This window comes from Lytechinus pictus, chromosome 2 (assembly GCF_037042905.1).
Source record: "Lytechinus pictus isolate F3 Inbred chromosome 2, Lp3.0, whole genome shotgun sequence".
Lineage (NCBI taxonomy): Eukaryota > Metazoa > Echinodermata > Echinoidea > Temnopleuroida > Toxopneustidae > Lytechinus > Lytechinus pictus.
This window is the reverse complement of record NC_087246.1, coordinates 67,329,079-67,343,750: the sequence shown is the minus strand read 5'-3', so window position 1 is coordinate 67,343,750 and position 14,672 is coordinate 67,329,079. Positions and strand designations below refer to the sequence as shown.

The following is a 14,672-nucleotide window of genomic DNA, read 5'->3' as shown; positions in this document are numbered from 1 at the left end:
GGACTCCTTCTATGTAGTCTGCTTCCTTCAATTTTGAACTTGAAGAATCTGGCAGAATCTGGTTGGATATAGACAATTAAATTCCTGAATATCTAGTGATCTGGAACAGTACTTATAAGCTGCATATTTAGGACCTACAATCTACAGTGGAATTTTCTTTGCACTTGCAGATAATCGGTAACTGCAACCGTTGATCCCCTCCGAAAGATCCCGGAGTCAGCTTCTGTGCGCGTACTGTCCGACGCTAGGATTTTCGTGTAAGTACTTAACAGTCACTGCTCAGTATATATATTATAACATATTACCTCGTACTTGTGTGAGTGACGAATACTAACCTCGCAATACGTGTGAGTGGAAACGAGTATGCGATACCAAGGGCAAGACAACAGTCATTGGGTGATTTCAATAATTTCAAGTACAGTGTTGAAATCTGGTGTTGGTGTTGTGACAACACCGTACTTGAATCAGGCTGGTGTTGAGATTGACCTCGGAAAATATTGTGTATTTCCGGCAGTTTGTGTTGAAGGCTGGTGTTGATTGTCATCTGCTGAACCCAACACTGCACTGCGGCTGCATGGTGTTGATGATCTACGTGCAATTTCCCCATTCAGCGACACCGACCCCCAGGGATCGATTGGGAGAATCGTGATTTAAAGTTCAGTGTTGGTGTTGATAAACTGTAGCTCACGAACAGGGGGCGAACACGACAAACCATCTCCATAAAATTATCTTTTACATTTAAGATGAGAGCAAATCATTAGAGTTTTAATACATTTCAATGAAAAATAATATTACGCTTGGTGTTGGAGCTCAGTTCAGCAGCCCTTCGCGCTCTCAACACCGTACACCGTACTTGAAATAACCCAATGACTTGCTACCTGGCATTCCTGCCTTAGTTATTGTACGCTGCCTTGAATTGACCTGGTCGGTCCTGCCTGGACCGAGTGTTTTCCAACTGCAGTCAAACCTGTAGTTGCTACGTGAGGCATGCTTACACTTGACGCTGAAATATCATTTAAGAGTTATGGCATGAGCGAGACTAGGCCATGGCCATGCATATTGAGATATCACTTGACTTCTATCTTAATCAAAAAGAGGCGCTCTTTAGTTACAGTAGGCAGTAGCTACGTTACTCTGAGTGAGGCCAAGTTACGCGACCTCCTGAGAGACTGCAATTACACATGTGAGTTTTTGTGATGATTACTGACGTTGCAATTGGCATTGCATACCAGGTCATTAAACAGTTGTAGACAGAAGCATAGATTGCAACTCGCAAGAAAATGTAATACATCTTAATTCTTATTACATAGGCATATGTTTTTTTGGTATTAGTCTTGTTTGAGAAAAAGAGGATGTCAAAAAAGTTTGAATGCTACAAAGGCCTCAATAAATATCACACGTAATTCTCTTGATTCCTCTTAATTATGTGAAGAGACTTGTAAAAGAAAGAATGAAAAGAAATGAATAGCTGTAATAATAGTTGTAATGTTTTTTGACAGAATCATGAACAGGTTACAGATGATGATGGCACAGTGTTGAAAACTGTTTGATGGAGATGGCGCATCGTTGGATTTGTTTAAAATTAGACCAACAAAGAATCAACGTTACAATAACATTTAACCGATATTAGACAAACATTGAATCAACGTTTACGCCAACATTGGACCAACATTAGACCAACGTTGGATCAACGTCACCCAACGTTGGACCAACATTGGACCAACGCTGCCATACCTGCCTCATCTGGACATAATGATTATGCACTCATGAATATTCATTACATCAGTAAATGACAAAAATTTTAGGTAATATTGCTATAATAATTAAAGTATTTATGTTTATTCAATATTTCCACCATGAAAAGTTTTAGAAAAGTATGTGGCTCCATTACCATATCATTTATAATCAAAACATATTATTCTAAGTGAAATTTTCAAGGTTAAGTGTGGAAAATGATATTAACTGTATTCTGCCAAGTATAGCAAAGTTGCTCTATATATAGGAGTCAATGACAGGATTCAGTGGATAGGTGTAGGATGATAGGAATAGGATTAGGATTAGGATGTAGGATTTTAGGATAGGATAAGACATGATGTTAAAGATTAGAGTGTAGAGTTGTAATGGTGGACTTCACCTTGAAACCAATTAATGTTTTGTTAATTACTGCCATACGTTGGAATAACGTTGGAGCAATGTTGGAGCAACGTTGTGACAACGTTGTAACAATGTTGGAGCAATGTTGCCAGACAACGTTGGAGCATTGTTGCTGGACAGCGTTGAACCAACGTTGTAAACATAGTTGGACTGACGATGTATGCACGTGCACGTCCATCGCTGATTCAACGTTGCCCATCAACGTTGCAGCAACGCTGTTATTGATGACTCAGCCGACATTATACCAACGTTGGAGCATTGATGGTGGACAACGTTGAACTGACGTTGGAAATGTTGTTGGTCTGACGATGTATGGACGTGCACTTCTATCGATGATGCAACGTTGCTTACCAACGTTGTAGCAATGTTGTATTTGACTATTTAGCCAACATTGGATCAACGTTGCCAGACAACGTTGGAACATTGTTGCTGGACAACGTTGAACTGACGTTGGAAATTTTGTTGGTCTGACGATGTATGCGCGTGCACTTCTATCGATGATGCAACGTTTGCCTGCCAACGTTGAGGCAACGTTGGGAAAAAAATTCCCAACGTTGATCCAACGTTGGTCCAACGCTGTATTGTTACCTGGGTAACGAAGTGGCAGAAGAAACCCTTCGCAAAGCAGGCCGAAATCGAAAAGCCAAAAACCCAGTTCCTTGGTGGACACTAGAATACCAAGAAGCAATTAAAGAAATAAATAAATATAGAAATCGATTAAATAGACATTTTAGAAAGGAGGACTTGGAAATGTATAGGAAAAAGAAAGCATATGCCCAAAAAATAAAGAGACGAACACAAAAGGAATACTGGTTAAATTACTGTCAGTCTTTGAAGAGAACATCCAACTTAGGAAAAGTATGGGAAATGGTAAAAGGACTACAAAATGGTTCTGTCTCAAAACATATATTTCCCAATTTATTAACAGAAAACAATACACCAGTAGCTAATGCTCAAGAAAAGGCAGAATTGGTTGCTAAGGCTTTTAAAACGATAGACAATCGATTAGACAATGACGAGATTATTAGAAGAAATTCATTTGAAAATTTAATACAAAATACGATCAAAGAAAGCTGCTCCTCTGAATCACCTCTTGATGATGAATTTACATATGATGAATTAACAAGCGCTGTTAAAGAAATGAAAAATTCTGCAGCAGGAACAGATGGAATCAAATCAATTATGATACAACACCTACCGAAAATAGCTCTTCAGTTCATATTAGTTTTAGTAAACAATATTTGGAATTCCTCAATTCTACCCTCAGATTGGCATTATTCTACCCAGATCCCTGTACTTAAACCAGGTAAAGACCCAACAAACCCTTCTTCATATCGACCTATTTCCTTGACATCAACTTTCTCCAAACTGATGGAAAGAATGGTTAAAAATAGACTTGTATGGTTCATGGAGCGATGCAGTATCCTGACACCAACACAGGCAGGATTTAGAAAAAATAGAAGTTCTTTAGATCAGCTCCTTAGATTAGAAACGGACATACAGAAAGGATTAGCTAACAAGGAGTATGTCCTAGTTATTTTCATGACCTTGAAAAGGCATACGACCTTTTATGGAGGAAGGGAATAGTATTTAAATGTCATCAAGCTGGTATAAAAGGAAAAATGTTACAGTGGATTAATTCATTTTTACAAGATCGATATTGCAAGGTAAAAATTAATGGCCAGTTATCTTCACAATTTGTTCTGGAAAATGGAACGCCCCAAGGTAGTGTTATTAGTCCAATTTTGTTCAATTTAATGTTGAATGATCTAAAACTGATAGAAAAATCTGTTAAAATCTCTATGTATGCCGATGATATTGCCGTATGGTGCTCAGGCAGAAATCTTGACTTTTTACAAAAGAAAATGCAGAAAGCTATAAAAAAAATTGAACAGTGGTGCTCAACCTGGAGTATGATTATTTCTCCTCAAAAGTCTGCTGTTATGATTTTTACCAATAGGCAGCATATAGAGGTAAATATTAAGGTTAAAGATAACTCTATACCACAATACAAAGAATATAAGTTTCTGGGTATTTGGTTTGATGTGAAACTCACCTGGAAAAAGCACATCGATTATATAAAACTCAGATGTTCAAAAAGAATCAATTTGTTACGGTGTATAGCAGGAACAAGTTGGGGAAATAATAAAACGATTCTTTATATAATATACAAAGGTCTTATTAGATCCATATTAGACTACGGATGTGAGTTATACGACTCGGCTAGCCTTTCGCTAAAACAAGAATTAGATTCAATCCAATATCAGTCACTGAAAATAATAACTGGTGCAGTATATAACCCTGCCCTTGAAGCACTACAGGTAGAATGTGGTGAAAGACCTTTACAACTAAGAAGAGAACTGTCTGTTGACAAATACATGTTTTATCTTTTAACAAACAGAGATAGTCATCATCCTACTTTAGAAATTATTGAACCTTCCTGGTATACTGATAAATTTACTTGGAAATCAGGTCGTGGACCCTTTGTAGTCAGAGCATGTAAGCCAAATGAAGAGATCCAAATTGAACAACTAAGCCAAAGAATATTACGAGAACCTTTTTGGTCATATGAAATACCTAGTATATCTTACTATATCCATAAGATTATCAATAAACAACGTAACTTAGTACAAGATATGAAAAACTGTGTCTCAGAAAGGATACATACAAGATGGAAAGGTTACTTAAATATCTACACTGATGGATCAAAACAAGAAGACAAGAGAACCGGCTCTGCTTTTTATATACCAGAACTGGATATTAAAAGATTCTATAGATTAAATTCTGTAAGTATAATGAGAGCCGAATTAACAGCAATAGTAATGGCACTTGATTGGCTAGGAGATAACAGAGGTATGTCCGTGGTAATTTTTACAGATTCGTTGTCTGCTCTTCAAGCACTTGAAAGCAATCGTATACAAAACAATCTTATTGTTGATATCTTGTATAAAATCAAAGTTTTACAATTATCAGATATTTATGTCAATTTTGAATGGATACCATCCCATTGTGGTATTCACGGGAACGATGTGGCAGACCTTTTAGCAAAAAAAGGAACATCAAAAGAACAAGTTGAATTAAACATTCCATATATCAAAGAGGAATGGAAAACCCACATGTCTTTGATTTATAAAGAAATCTGGCAGGCTCAATGGGTATCCTCATCTAAAGGAAGACATTTATTTAGCATCCAACCCAACGTGGCAGATACAATTAGTTATCAAGGTCTCATTCGGTTTGAAGAGACTATGATACACCGTTTAAGACTCGGAAAATGTAAATTGAATTATTATCTGTATAAATTTAATCAACATGAAAATGGTCTATGTTCCCATTGTCAGGTTCCTGAGACAATAGAACATTTTTTACTACAATGTAAGAAATATGAAAGTGAAAGAAGAATTATGCAAAGAAGCCTGAAATTAAACAAGCCAATATCAGATCTGGCAACATTATTGGGAAGAAATGCAGATTATAAAGTCATCCTGAATTACGTGAAAAAAACAAAGAGATTCGAATAAAAATATTCCACTGATCTCTCTCCATCTCTTTCTCTCTCTCTCATCCTTTTGTTCTGATGATTAGTGATAATTCTTAGACTACTAAAATTGAGCTTCGACCTAGCTTCTTATATAAGTTTGCATACTATGAAGTACAAAAACGCACAATTAATGGTGGTGGTAACTAATCATAATTATATTGCACCTCGCTATATGACAGGTCAGACTAGTCTAACGCCGAGGACATTGATGCGGGAATTAAGCAACTAACTCGGAAACGACCTGGCGCAGATAATCTACCAGATTGAAGAGCGCCAACTTAACTCCAACACCAACCAACCGTTAGACTCAACCAATATGGCAGCCCCCATGGATTTTTATCTGCGCCTCCTGCGAGAATTGTTCAAAGGGATTAGTATTCTAACTTCACCTTCCAGTGAACCTCCAGGTATCTTTATAGTTAGATTTATGTCATTCCTCATTATTTACTAAGATTTAGGGGCATTGAATAAAATTACTTCATTTGTAAGAACGTTACTCGTGACGTTAGTGTTGTTATTCTTTTTCTGTTCAGTCCCACGTGCTCAAAAATGGGTAGGCTTACCGTCAATGTGGTCACCAGACTTCAGTTCGCTATCACTCGCAGTATTGCACACTCTAGGCGACACCCCAATACTTACCCGTGTTAATAAACTGGGACTCCACTCACGCACATTTGGGCCGCCCTAGCTTAGAACTAAGGCAGCATCAATATCACTTTAAAACATATTTTATAGGCCCTATCAACAAGCAGTAGAGGCACACGGGCCAATATTGGAGACTGTCTCCAATGTGGGAGATTATCTCCAATATCAGAGACTTTTGTAAAGAATTTGGGTATCCAATTTCAGAGACAGTAGGGCCGTCTGCACCATCCCGAGTTTTCAAATTAGCGCGCTATTTCTGATCCGGCAAATTATCCCGATCTGAAAAATCTCGAGATAGTTTGCAGTGGAGATGCAATTATCACGCTAGTTCGTAGGATTAATCTCGAGATTGCAATCCCAACTTCAACTCGGGTTTATTTGCAAAATAGCGCGCTATTTTACGAATTATCCCGCTAATTCGTAGGTGCAGACGCACTCGAGATTGGACTCGGGGTAATTTATTCATGACGTCAGTCCATAATGCAATTCGCGTTCCACTTCCGCCTTGGTCAAAACATAAACACGTGCGAAAGTCAACTTTATCAAGGAGCTTCCAACACAGCTCCTTGACTTTATACATGCGAATAGATTTATCGCAAATAGCGTTCATCAATTGCCTAATCAGCAACGATGGTGTCCCACCAGTGAATGGATTTTGGGAGAGACCAGACCGAAGGGGGAGGCGCTCATTGACGATGGTCATATTCAATAACAACACTGACAGCAGTGTCGTCTTATTCCTTCGCAAAATGTGAGCAAATAGCATTTCTTTCCTCCTTCTCTCCCTCTCTCTCTCTCTCTGTCGTTGCCTCCTACTCCGCCATCATATTTAACGAAGAATACATCACTTCTTTACTCGCTGAGCTGAGAGGATTGTTGCATAACACCGGTCGAATTCGGCGAAAGTGCTAGTGAAAGGAGTACATTGCTTGCATATCGCGGGAAGTTATTCAAAAGCGCGGGCCATTGAAACCCCAAGATCCGAAAGTGCGCATGCTTGGAATATCGGGTTTGTTGCCTCGCTCGAGCAGGAATCGCTGTCTTGCGATGGTGCAGACGGGGTTTCTTGAATCTCGAGATTAATCGCGAAGTGGGCCGATCGGGCTAAAATCTCGAGATTGAGCAAACTCGGGATGGTGCAGCACCGCCTCAACTCCAGTTTTGAGGCGGTGCTGCACCATCCCGAGTTTGCTCAATCTCGAGATTTTAGCCCGATCAGCCCTCTTCGCGATTAATCTCGAGATTCAAGAAACCCCGTCTGCACCATCCCACGAAGAGCGATTCCTGCTCGAGCGAGGCAACAAGCCCGATATTACGAGCATGCGCACTTTCGGATCTTGGAGTTTCAACGGCCCGCGCTTTTGAATAACTTCCCGCGATATGCAAGCAATGTACTCCTTTCACTAGCACTTTCGCCGAATTCAACCGGTGTTATGCAACAATCCTCTCAGCTCAGCGAGTGAAGAAGTGATGTATTCTTCGTTAAATATGATGGCGGAGTAGGAGGCAACGACAGAGAGAGAGAGGGGGAGAGAAGGAGGAAAGAAATGCTATTTGCTCACATTTTGCGAAGGAAGACAACACTGCTGTCAGTGTTGTTATTGAATATGACCATCGTCGATGAGCGCCTCCCCCTTCGGTCTGGTCTCTCCCAAAATCCATTCACTGGTGGGACACCATCGTTGCTTATGAACGCTATTCGCATGTATAAAGTTGACTTCCGCACGTGTTTATGTTTTGACCAAGGCGGAAGTGGAACGCGAATTGCATTATGGACTGACGTCATGAATAAATTACCCCGAGTCCAATCTCGAGTGCGTCTGCACCGACGAATTAGCGGGATAATTCGTAAAATAGCGCGCTATTTTGCAAATAAACCCGAGTTGACTTGGGATTGCAATCTCGAGATTAATCCTACGAACTAGCGCGATAATTGCGTCTGCACCGCCAACTATCTCGAGATTTTTCAGATCGGGATAATTTGCCGGATCAGAAATAGCGCGCTAATTTGAAAACTCGGGATGGTGCAGACGGCCCTTATGAGACCAATTTCCTTTGTTTACATTTGCTGCAAAAGGATTACCTTGGCGGCAAATAAAAATGTGATAAGCAGATTCCTCATGAAAAATTACCCCTTTTCACCGTCTACTTTAAAAATTCACCGTCTACTTTTGTTTTGATAAGGATTTTTGTTGTCAATCACACACAAAACAAATGGGCTTCTGACCTCAGTGAGACAAAATTTTGGGTGGAAAAAATCATGCTTTTGTTGGTGTTGTTTCTTTTGTCCTTTTGCAAAGCAAGTCTCCAATGTGGGAGATTGTCTCCCCTATTGGAGAGAGTCTCCCATATTGGCCGTGCGCCTCTACTGACAAGTTATGTATAACCTATTTACTACTTTGATAATGTTTAATCGGTACTCACCAGTTCTTTTGATGTATTTTCTGCAGAATTCCCACGGATTTGTCCCAAATCTTGCGACAAACCACGTCGCGGTAGACAGCTGTACATTCTTTTTTATTTATAAATAGAGTGCCCTTTACGATCACCCAAGGGTTCATTACATGCCGCCGCGCACAGAAAATTCAAGCCATAGAAGTCGTGTGTTGTGGACCCAAGAAGTGAGATCCCAGCACGCGCGACCCACTTGTTAGAAATCCACTGCCAAACGCGGTTCGTGGTGCGAGGTTAGTATACTAATACTAACCTCGCAATACGTGTGAGTGCTTTACGATAGTTGTTAACAACGCGGCCAAATCGTTAGGTTTTTTGCACTGTGTCCAAGGCGTTTTTATTTTGTTTGATTTTTTATTTTTTAATAAATATTTTGTTAAATAGCGATTTTTACGTCAAATATTAAATTTATATCACAAAATATTTTTAATTGTAGAGATATATATAATATCATGCAATAATTTATTCTATATATATTTTATAATAAAATTTATAATTGTTGCGGTCTGAAAAAAAGGATAGTCGATAGATCAGGTGACGACTACACGTATCACGTGATCTGAAAATCAGCTTCATACCGCTTTGATCGCACTCGACGGTGACCGGACTGACTGCCAAGAAAAGATCGAAAAAGGACTCAAATGTAAGTTTCCCTTTATTCTATTAAATTTTAAGTAGGAATAGGATGATATTTAATGGGCAATCTTTTAATAAATGATAAACAAACGAGGAAAAAACTCGTATTTAGGGAGTAATATCATACTTGGGTGCAGGAAACAGTAACGGTTCTACTTCTAACCTGTTTTTAACGCATTGTCGCATATGAGGTCCATACATGCTAATGTTTGGACCTCATTGGTACTAGGAGTGGTATTGCAAGGTGAGTATACTATACCCAGGGCTCCACACTAATCATTTTTTCTACTGGTCCAACCTATTCAAATCATGTTGGACCAATTGCTTGCTCACAGGCATTCGTGCTTTCTTAGCAGTCGGGTAAAAACCTCGGTATAACAATAGATACCCAGTTCTTCCATTTTTTACTGGTCCGAACCTAAAATCTACTGGTCCCCTAACCCAGGGAACTCCCGCCCGCGGGCGGGAGCCCAAGGGCTTACCGTGTATTTGACCATACTCACGGGACTAGCGTGATTTATGGTCTAAATATTTCTCCAAATGAATTGTGAAAACAGAAATTATGCACTTGTCTTACCACGATTATATGGATGAAGGTCTAACGAGTGGCAGTTTCCTGACATCGAGGCACAGACTGGAACTTCAAAAAAACAAAAAGTTCTCTCCTACCCCAGTCTCGATCGGCCATTTTGTTATGATTCATAACAAAAATGGCCGATCGAGACGGGGGTAGAAGAAGAGAACTTTTCCAAATAATAAGCTCAAGGGTGCGAGCTCAGACCCTCGCGCAAAATTCTTATGGAAAAAAATTATGAAGGCCAAGAAGTTCAGTATACTAATTTCACTTCTTTTTTTATTCTTTTCTGTCAAAGAAACACAAGAGGATAGCTCCAGAAATGATCTTCTTGAAGGCTCTCTCACCAAGTCCATGGAGGCCCTCCACAATGCTCTGGACGGAAACTCAGATCTCAAGAATCCTACGGCTATCTTTAGAGATAATCAGGCTTCCTTGAGGTCTAAACTCCAGCAGGTTACTGATAAGAAATGGGTCTATGTGGAACATTGCCTGGCTATGCTTGAGAGCCTGAGATGCTGCTACCAGGATGCCTTGCAAACATACGAGGAGGAGCAGAGAAAGATCGAGGGAGCTCCTACAATACCCCTTACACCGAACATGGCTCCCACTGCATCACCAGACACCCTTAGTTTCAACCAACAGGCTGCTCTATCTTCTCTCACTCAGTTCATCATTTCGCTTGGGATCTGCCCGGCACTGTTGAAAGGAGTCGGGCTCCCTCTCAACGTCAGATCCCGGTTGGCTGCTTCCTTCATGCCAACGGACAAACCTCTTCCTTTCAAAGAGAGGCAGCGAAGGTTGATGGTGATCCTCAAGATCTTCAGCGATTGCATCAAGCAACCTGTCCTAGGTGGGTTCATCCTCTCTAAGAACTTGAATGATGTTTTGGCTTCATTGATTCAGGTGGTTTGCACCATGGAGATTCAGAAGACTATTAAGATCAAGAAACCTGATGGCAGTCTTGTAAGTCCAGCTGAGAGAGAACCAGGTAAATCACCTTGAATGGTGGTCAGTGCTTTTTGGGAGCAGAGGTCTCTCTAGTGCAGACATCCAGTTATTTTGGATTAGACACTATTTTTTGCCTCACTCATTCTTGATTTTAAGAAATATTCCCACTCATTCTTTATCCCAAATCCAATATTTTGAATTTTAAAAAATAATTACAAATTGTTTTTCTGAAAAAATAAGGAAACATGACCACAGCTCTAAAGGCAATCTCTGCAATGAATGTACGAATCGCTACTTTCTAGACTAGCTAGATTGATCACTTTTTTCTGTTGACCCTGGATGACATGGCGAGCCTAAAAAATCTAGCTAACAATAATTTTCGCATACCAGTTAAATGTCCGAGGAGTAGTGTTGTCCTGCTGGCTTTTCTTGTATTAGAGAGACCCCTGTTTGCTAGTAACAGTATACATGTACACACTTTCACCATCTCTGCAAATCATTTGATGGTGTTAACAATAATGATTTATTTAGGCAGGCCATCAATGCTTTATACGTCTAGACACGAGACGTATAAGCCAGTTGTAAATACAATAGCCCATCCCTCACTGTCACTTCTTTAATCAAGGAAAATATTGATTGTTTTCAGGACAAAGTAAGCCCATTTAATGTCACTGATAAATTCACTTAAAAATCCAACTTACTGAAAATCTGTCTCTGAAGGGAAAGACAGCTGATGGTCAGTATTGTCTTCAGGTTCCCATTCTCATGTATCTTTTTGATTTAACATTAAAAAAAAACATTTTAATGAATTGAAGGGGCTTTTGTTGAAGCAGTATATTAGACATGTTTTACTTCTTAATTCTATCTTCTGGAATCACACCTGGATTCTGAGAAATTGCCATGGCTTGTCTGATGTATAAGGGATTTTTGTTGGCCTGCCTTAATGTCCCTTAATAGTTGACTGGTGAGATTCTTTACAAACTTACATTGTTTGAATTACCTTACTCCACACATCATCAATTAGTAGAGAAAGTGCCATAAGAGTAAATATGAAATATAAAGAGGGACAATTTTCATTTCTGATCACCGATGATGTGCTAAAATTCTAAATAATGAGGTTTTGCCGTGATTGGAATTGTTGAGTGTAATTGATCACATTTATTTATGTTAATAGTACAAACGCTTTCTTGATTCTACAGCCCTTCCTCCCTCCGATATCACCTTTGCCAAAGCCCAGCTAGAGCACCTGACCCGTCACTGCTATCAGCCTTCAGTCATCAAGGAGCTTCTCATCCTCCAGGGTGGTATGGGATCAGGGGTCAAAGGTCAAAGCACTCTCCCCAAACCTCCCCTGTGGTTTAGGAAGATGTGTGGGCACCTGCTGGCTGAGAGGATCATGACAGAAAAAGGAGTAGCCCATTTTCTGCAGGGCCTTGTTGATGATGGAGGTAGGTTCTGTAGCTTTACCAGTAAGTCTGATATCATAACCTATAAAATACATTCCCTTTCATTCCTCATAAAAATCACTATAGAGCCAATGAGACAGTAAGAAAATATTTTTAAGTAGGGGATATAATTGTTGTAAATCAAATTTAAACATGAAAGCCAGTTATGGTAACAATCTCAAATGAGTTGAACAAAATCTTTAAAAAATGACCACCAAAGTATTCATGTGTATAAATAAAATATAAATGATTCTGGCAGAAAATGTGTAATTTCTGAGAAATTGACAAAACAAGCATGGTATTCCAGCCAGATGTTGGGTGTTTTACCAAACAATAATAGTAAGCTGCCCCATATGGGATTTTCTGTGTTGGTGATCTTAATTATGTTCATTTGTTTAGCTTCGATGTCATGATTTCACACAGTTTAGAGTATGAGAATTTACCAGATCTAGATCCATTATGATATGATGATAATTGACTTCGGTTATATGAAAAAAAAATGTTTGCTGCAGTTACATTCTTTTGAATTTGATAAATATCTATAGATATTTATTTTGTAATAAGAACATTGTCATTTACCATGCTCATGAATTAATAAAATGAACCCACCATGACAGTATCATCTAATATGAAATAAATGTTGTTGTAAATCATACCGCCGTCCTGAACTCTGAAAATTCTATGGTATTATGTACAGATACCTCATCTGGCTCTTGGGCTCGATGTGATGCCTTAGCAAACCTGTTAGCCACGCCCCCTTCCACAGCTGTTTCAAAGAAGGCTTACTTTAAAAGCATCTGCCATCAGGTATGTATCATAATTGGAAAAGTTCTGTCAAATCAGGATTTTGATTGCTGTTTCTCAAAGATATCTAACCTTGGGAGACAATATCTAGCCTGGGGAGAAGCTTAATCATCCCCTCAACATTTTTTGTGATAAATTTGCAAGGGCAAGTGACTCTCACCAGTTACCCTTTCCTTTCACACATTTTTCATTGGAGTCATGTGCATTTTTGAAAGACCAACTTTGCAACACCCTTGTACATAGCATGTATCTGGTTCTAAAATTTTGCTTATTTTGAACCTTCTGACCCAAAAGATGTGAAAATGTGATGTATTATTATTTCAATCTAATTATGTCTTAAGCTACTACAATTTGGTGATAACTTTTCCTTTTATTGAAAGTTTTCATTTTTTACGCTGTTCATGTTAAAAGAGAATTGGCAAAATGTTTCATTTGAAAAAAGTCGAAAAAAAATTGTTGAAATATTTTCCTTGTTCTTGTTCTCCTAATATTCTTTGTCACTTCCTTCTCTCTCGTATTATCTCCATCAAAATCACCATCACCTCCTAAAAAATATGCAAGGCATATGGTAACAAGCCCCCAAAAGTCTTGAAAGAACCAAGTCTGTCAAATAACATTTACCCTGATGAGCCATAGTACATGCAAATCTCTGAGCATAATTGATAGATTTCAATCAGTCGTCACAAATGAAATTTACATTTACACACTGCTTCATCACCACCATCATGATCATCATCCCTTAAAGCAAATACGAACCAGCAACCTTTTATAGCACCACCTTTAGGTCTTCAAATACTAAAATCTGGCCTGGTTCTTAAGCCATAATGCAACATTCTGAGAAGTGAAGTCTTACATTATAGGTCCACTTGATTGATAATTTATTATTATTATTATTTTTATCATTATCATCATTATTATTATTATTATTATTATTATTGTTATTATTATTATACTTATTAGTATTAGTATTATCATTATTGTTGTTATTATTATTATTATTATTTGTTCAGCATCACCTGTGCCTGGGAAGTGAAAAGTGAACTAAATCACTATAACCCGCACGTCTCTCTTCCCGATATAACTGATTTTGGGAGTGCAGGTGGACCACTACACCAGGGTTTCCCCCTACTCTTATATGAATAGTGCAGTGGGTTCTTAACATGCAAAGGTGGTGACTCTCCGCTACACAGGGCCTCCATTTAACATCCTATCCGAGGGATGGAGTGTTTTCCACTGTAACATAGCCTGCATCTATGAAACATGGGAGAGACGTTTACATTAATATTTCTCTACTTAATGCGTTTATTCTGCAATAATTCTATTACTATTTACTAAGGAGCAGAACTAGCACATTTCCTCTCAAAACAAGTTTATCCAGACAGATAAAATCACAGGCTAATTTACTCTCTGCACCATCAATAATTACATGTATTTTGTTTGAAAAGTTATTTGAAGACTAGCTGTTAAT

General features: G+C 38.8%; 1 protein-coding gene across 2 annotated transcripts in view; it reads left to right on the top strand.

The window, feature by feature from the left end:
* The window catches only part of LOC129255122 (transport and Golgi organization protein 6 homolog), a 35,691-nt gene continuing 21,019 nt past the window's right edge, over positions 1 to 14,672 (top strand). The window contains exons 1-5 of one of the 2 annotated variants that reach the window (XM_064095473.1): positions 1 to 257; positions 5,875 to 6,102; positions 10,303 to 10,995; positions 12,155 to 12,403; positions 13,098 to 13,207. In XM_064095473.1, coding sequence (XP_063951543.1) covers positions 6,012 to 6,102; positions 10,303 to 10,995; positions 12,155 to 12,403; positions 13,098 to 13,207 — 1,143 coding nt within the window. In that variant the 5' untranslated portion in view covers positions 1 to 257; positions 5,875 to 6,011. Of the gene's footprint in view, positions 258 to 5,874; positions 6,103 to 10,302; positions 10,996 to 12,154; positions 12,404 to 13,097; positions 13,208 to 14,672 lie in introns of those variants that run through there. The other variant, XR_010292707.1, reaches the window with a different exon arrangement.